Raw genomic sequence first — 6,787 nt, 5'->3', positions numbered from 1 at the left:
CGCCAGTACCAAAGAATGGGACAATAGCTTAAGACGTTGTGTAGTGGTTTGTTAAGGGTTATAGATGGATGGCACAACAGTTATACATTATTACGAACTGGGAACACAGAGAAATGTGAAGGTGGGTACCCATTACCTTCAAAATTTTTATATATTGCTTTTACAATAAACATGTGTGTGTTATAACGATCAACAAATAGTTTTTTTTTTTTCTGAATTTGGCATCCACAAACCGTAATTCATTAAATGGAGAGGCTGGTGGGGAGTGAATATTCGAAAACTGAGAGGCTCCAGCTTAATCATAGGACAGCTGAGTGTGTTAGGTTGCACAAATCCTGATTACTGAGACACGATTTAAACAAACTGTGATGTGCCGCGGGGGCGCTTGTGTCAGGGAACGGTTCGACCTTAATGAGTGAAAATGATTAGGTAGCATCTTCACAGACTTACATGCTTGCAAATTAGCAAATTTACAGGTTCCGTGGTTGCTGAATTATGACATCCACAAGCTGTGATTCATGACGTGGAAGAAGGAGGGGGACTCTAAAACGTAGAACCTCTAAATTGAATAGGTTCAGCGTTTCCTAGAAGCCTAATGAGTGTGCCAAGTTGCGCAAGCAATGGTTATCGGGATAACGAGATACTGAGTCCAGAAACTTCAATGTTTGGCGATGGATTTGGCAGCATGCCACTTAAACCATTTTAATCTCCCTATATACAGGGGGATATACTGTACAGTAAACATGTGCTTTCTCAAAATAGCCATGTCAGTCTCACAACATACACACCACACACAAACAAAATTTACTCTGACTCCAAGCATCATGTATAAACATTTTCTTTCCACACCCACCATCCAACGCCATTTCTTAACTCCTATTTTACACACACCGACACAATCTCTATTCGTAGCAGTCTTATTTATACTTACTGCTGGCTGAAATAAGCACGTCGGGACCAGTGGGGGCATCATCCTGGTGTGTGCGTTTCTCGGGCGTGGTTGGAGAAGTCTTGGTGGTTGGCGTGGGCGAAGAAGCCACACCCACATCCTCGCCCATCAGGCACTGACATCTGAGAGGAGGCTTCCATGAGGATTTGAAACATGGAAAGGTACAACAGTTATACTCTCTTTCTCTCTCTCTCTCTCTCTCTCTCTCTCTCTCTCACACACACACACACACACACACACACACACATACAAAGAAACGGATAATAGAACCTCTTGTATTTACCCCGAGGACTACATAGCCCTTTTAATTATTTGTTCTCTTTCTGATACCTCAATTATCCTCGAGTGTCGGATATCGGTCGCTAACCCTTACAAGCGAGAGGCTGTGGGGTTGGGAGTGGGAGAAATGGGAGTGAATTTAAGTGAGAGAATGTTATAAGGTTATAGTCATAATCTTTTTGTGTGTCTGTGTGACTAGCTTTGTCACAAAATATCTATCAAACTATCTGTCTCTGCGTTTACTCGTATGTATCTGTTTATATCGGGTTATCAAGTACCCATATACCGTCTTTCATCCAAGGTGTAATACTTGTAAACGCCTCCATGTAGCCTCCATCTCTCTAAGCTGCAGCATCTAAGGCCATTCTCCACATACCCTCCTCACCACGACCCTTTATCTACCTCTCAACCTACCCATCTATGGCCCATATACCATCCTTGAACTGGGATGACCGTATAAAAATCAACATTGTGCTATATCCCAAGTAGCATTAGAAACTTTGGTAAATTTTTAGAAGTAACCAACGTTGTTTTTAATGAAAATTTGTTTGTGTTCCAAAGCAAAATAGGGTGTTTTAATTAATTCAGACCTTCATTTTGGGGGGAAAATCCCCCCTTTGGAAATTTGAGTAAGAATTCCGAAAGAGTGTTTATCCGCCCAAATCAAGATCAAGATAATTAAAAACACACTATTTTGCATTATACTAACCTAACCTAACCCAACCTAACTTAATCCAACCAAACCTAACCTAACCTAACCCAGCCTAACCTAACCTAACCCAGCCTAACCTAACCTAACCCAGCCTAACCTAACCTAACCCAACCTAACCTAACCTAACCCAACACAACCTAACCTAACCTGACCTGACCTACCTTTAAGGGTGTAGAATTGTTCCTTTATAATCGGAAACGGTGAATTTGCACTGGATCTTCTCCTTACTCTTCCGACTCTTCCTCCACCAGCCGCAGTACCACTGATGTCTACCTTCCCAATCTTTGCAGGGCAAATTACACTCTTTACACTGTACTTCACTTGGCAGTTTTTTCTCAGTAGTTCAATAGATGCTTCGTTATTACTGTGGTAGTCCTTGATAATCTCTCAGTAATCCTTGCTACAACCGATACAAGCTTGGAAATCAACACATTCTTCACCACCGGCGGCCATGACTATGACTGACTTTCAAATCTTGGGCGTCGTGTGTGTGTGTGTGTGTGTGTGTGTGTGTGTGTGTGTGTGTGTGTGTGTGTGTGTGTGTGTGTGGATATTCGCCCCGCACATGTAGGGGCACGGGTAAACAGAGAGCCCGTCAGGGAAAAGGCGGAATCAAGCTCTCGATTCAGAGCAAAGCGGGAACAGCAGGCTGAAGGACGAGGGGGAGCGGGAACAGCAGGCTGAAGGACGAGGGGGAGCGGGAACAGCAGGCTGAAGGACGAGGGGAAGGCGGCAGGGGCAGGGGAAGGTGCGATGGTCGGTGGTGAAAAACGGCTGCCCGATGATCGACGAGCACGACGGGGCAGCAGGCGAAAGGAAGCAGAAGAGCTGCTGGACAAAAAAAGCACCTCAAGTCTGCCCATCAGAGTCCGAGATGTCGGTGTACTCGGAGTCGCGATCTATATCCTCGTACAACTCTAGCTCCCCCAAGTCCCTAAGGCGAGGTGGAACGCCTAATGGGGAGTCTTGAAGGACCCGGCTGAGAGCTAGAGTTATTCCGCTTTCGAGCCTGGCGGCGAGGAGCTCACGAGCACACGCAGCATCGTCGGACTCAGCAGAGGATGGCAGAACAAGGGCAGGTGAGGGGCTTGCAGGCGGCGGATCAGTGGCGGAAGTTGTGAGATCCACACCCTCAGCAGCAGGTGGAGAAACGGGAGGGGAAGGGCCCTCGACGTCGCGGTGGTCGGGCGAAACGGGGACGGCAGCCCTTTCCCCCTCGGCTGCAGACGGCAAGGAGTGGATCTCAGCAACGGTGGTGATGGTGTCAAGCTCCATGGCCGTGATCGGTGCCTTGTCGGTAGGGGGAGAGACAGACGAGCCAGTCGCCCTGTTGAGGGGTCCGTCCAGGCACAGCCATTTGCGCGGTGTACAGCGGGGCCGAGGTGGAGGTGGCCGGGACTTGGGCTGCGCAGGAGGCCGCCGGGGAAGACGATCTGGACAAGGGGCTGAATATGCGTCTCCGACAAAGCTCTGGGGGATGACAAGTCTTGGTAGCCCGTTCTCCTCAAAGATCTGAGGAAGGAGAACGTGCAACAGAGCCTTGTCACCCCCACAAAAAGCCTGTGCCGTAGCGACGCACATCGAGACCAGGAGATTAGTCTCCCCAGAACACCCAGGATCACGAGACTGGCGTCTGTGGGCCGTGGGGCGCCGCCGTGCATGGGCAGAGCCCTGCACAGCAGCACCTCCCGGCCCAGTGACATCCGTAGCCTCGGGACCCTTGGGTGACGGACGGAGCCGAAACTCCACAGCCTCACCCTCGCCAAGAGAGCGCCAAAAGTGCCGGGGGTTAGGTGCAAGGATCCCGAGTCTGTGCACGAAAACATCAGCACCGGTGTCCCGACGCTTGATGAAGCCGTACCCAGACTTCACGTTGAACCACACCACCGCACCTGTGATCTTCGTGACTCCCGGCGGCTTAGAACTACTGCTGGATGCCCCCCTCAACGGGTCGTAGGCGGTGGCAGTAGATCGCTGCTCGGGCATAGCTGGGAAAGTCTAGGGGTTCCACTAACCAAGTTTCACTATGACGGCAGTGATCCTCCTACGGCTGCTAGACCGGAACTCCTTGGGCGTCCCTGCGTCAACCACAAATACTTTAAGGTGATTGGCTGGTTTTACTTACGACTGTTGTGACTGGCTGGTTTCAAAAGTCCCTGTTGCTCGGGAAAGCCTGATTGACTGTTTTTAAAACTCAAATACATACGAAAGTACCAGCCTAGTACACTCGAGTCCAGCCGACATAGACCGAGTACACACGCCCACACCATCCAATATGGCGCAACATTCATCCACTACTAAGCATTAGCCTAACATGTCACTACATGACTACCCTTACAAAATTCGCTCCCCCAACTCAAAGTAGGCTTAAATGCAGTGTTGCCACACTTTTAGATGGGAATTATCGTACCGGCCTCTCAAAATTATCGATTTTTCGTCGGAATTATCGTACATCATTATTTTTTGTTTAAACAGTGTTTAAGAATCTGATGTAGTCTATTTTAAAACGGTCGCCGATGCCCTGGTTAATTACTGATAACTTACCCATTACAATTATCTTCATAAGAAACGTCGTTCTGCAAGGTACTGACGTGTACTCAGGTGTATATTTATCACTTTATTTTGTATTAGAGTTAGAGCATACCATGAAAATCTCATCATGATAATATTACGATAGTATAATCATATCCTTTATCACAAAAATAATACTTCAAGGAAAAGAAATAGCCTTAGTGCCAATCTAGAAAATCACTCTGACTAGCAACAGAATGCTGTCCATAGAACTTAGATAATTCATAGAAATGTGCTTACTCTTGCAGGTAATAACTCAGTAAGACCATAAAAAGAATATTTTCAGTGATGACCATCACATTAGCCCTTAAGATCCTCATCTGTCCAATTGTGGAACAACTGTGCATGATTAGCTATGCGTGCCACAAAATTTACTGCCATGCTAGCTTTCAACCCAAAATTATCGTACAAACTGTACGATAATAGAAAATGGTATCGTACATCGTACTAGAGGCAATATTATCGTAGTTATGCGATAATTATCGTACTTGTGGCAACACTGCTTAAAAGGTAGGTCTTAGAATAGTTCAGGGACGTAATATAATGAAAATCGGTAACGTTGGTTACTTCTAAAGTAATACCGAAACTTTGTAGTATTCTTATTTTTTCGTAGCGATTCATTATGAGTGTTTCACCCTGATATTCTTTATAAGCTCTTTCCATATATCCTAGGCCCACATCGTTTCCCACAAGTGAGAACCGGACAATTGAATGATGTAATATAGGTAATAAATAGCCGAGGAAGAAGTACTACAAAAACTCCTATGACAATTATATACGGTCCCTTACACTAAGTCAGGTACAGCTGATCCTTTTATCTCCAATTACTTGTCTGTGTCCATTTCTTAACCCTGTGTCTTTTTCCCGTTCTCAGTTTCTCTCTCTCATTCTTCCCTTCACCTCATTGTCATTCTCCCATGAATCTAATATACTCTGTGTGTGTGTGTGTGTGTGTGTGTGTGTGTGTGTGTGTGTGTGTGTGTGTGTGTGTGTGTGTGTGTGTGTGTGTGTGTGTGTGTGTGTGTGTGTGTGTGTGTGTGTGTGTGTGTGTGTGTGTGTGTGTGTGTGTGTGTGTGTGTGTGTGTGTGTGTGTGTGTGTGTGTGTGTGTTTAGCGCTGCTAAAACTGCGAGAAGGATGTCAGTGTTTTGACTCCGTCTTGTTCTTAGTGGTTTTACATTTCGTGGAATGCGATGGGGATTTTCAGCGGATATTTTTGATCCTACGTCGACGCGTATATCGGTGGTTTCGTGCAAAGCGAAGCGCAGGTCGGAAGTGACTCTCATTTGAGCGAGTGCTGAACGGCCAGATATGGGCTCAAAGCGCTTGTGAAATACTTGAGTTGTACTGTATCAAGGATAATACGATTGCTCATAGAAGGAATATCTTTATCGCTTATGCAATACGAATAATTTTAATGGTTAGGGTCTCAATTATAGTGTATTTCCCTGACGTTAGCCCAAATTTTTTTCCTGTCACAGTGAATTTCACGAAGACCAATGTTGGAACAAAACGTTACTGTGGCTTGTGGTTCTACATCCTTTGCACAGCGTTTCTTCATGACCTGCATCATATTCTAGCATTCACCTGCTGTTGCAACTTAGTATTCAAGATGGAGAGGGGGTACACTTAGGCCAAGTTAATTCAAAACTTGTATAGGGGTTAGTTCAGGTTACCATCAGATAAATGTTATGCAGCAAAGAAGTGGTTAGAAGGGAATGGATAGGGAAAGAATAAGAGCATAATTTCTCCCGTATGTGTACCATTCCCCCCCCTTTTTTTTTTGCACACGTCGCAGAATTGGATACTTTTTTTTGGGGGGGTAGGGTGTTAGGGTAAATGAAATCAGGTTGTTTTGCTGTTTATTTTCTACAAACGGACGGTTAACCTCTTCTTTACGAGAGGCCAGTCGTAAGGTAAAGTTGGGAGCCAACGCACTGAGGCACTTAGCTGCGGTGCTTATCTGTGTAACGTAGTCCTTTGAGTTGATTTGTGGGTTATTCACCTACAGTCCTTAGATACAAGGCTACTGCATCTTCCATTATTCGACAGAGTCTCATCTAGCTTACCTTAAGTATACTTTGTATACCTAAACCCCACAGAACGTGAATGAATACTTGAGCTGAGTGGCCTCAGCTGTCTGCCAAAGTATCTGAATTCTAGAACTATCGGACTGGCAGTTTTGTAGCTAGCAGCTGTAACCCGCACAGCCACCGCGGCAATTCACAAGTCGAATTAAATCGGTTGGAGGTATGAAGAAATGTTTATAAGAAGACAT

The 6,787-nt window shown here is 45.8% G+C and overlaps 1 protein-coding gene across 1 annotated transcript in view; it reads right to left on the bottom strand.

Annotated features, from left to right (window-relative positions):
- Positions 1-711: 711 nt before the first annotated feature.
- The window catches only part of LOC145414518 (synaptogenesis protein syg-2-like), a 476,991-nt gene continuing 470,915 nt past the window's right edge, over positions 712-6,787 (bottom strand). Inside the window, exon 14 of the mRNA XM_080284041.1 lies at positions 712-1,071. Coding sequence (XP_080140167.1) covers positions 918-1,071 — 154 coding nt within the window. The 3' untranslated portion in view covers positions 712-917. The remainder of the gene's footprint in view (positions 1,072-6,787) is intronic.

Source organism: Coenobita brevimanus, chromosome 100 (assembly GCF_032717465.1).
Source record: "Coenobita brevimanus isolate Jiangsu-jjx chromosome 100, ASM3271746v2, whole genome shotgun sequence".
In the NCBI taxonomy this organism is placed as follows: Eukaryota; Metazoa; Arthropoda; class Malacostraca; order Decapoda; family Coenobitidae; genus Coenobita; species Coenobita brevimanus.
This window is presented reverse-complemented; position numbering and strand designations above follow the sequence as displayed.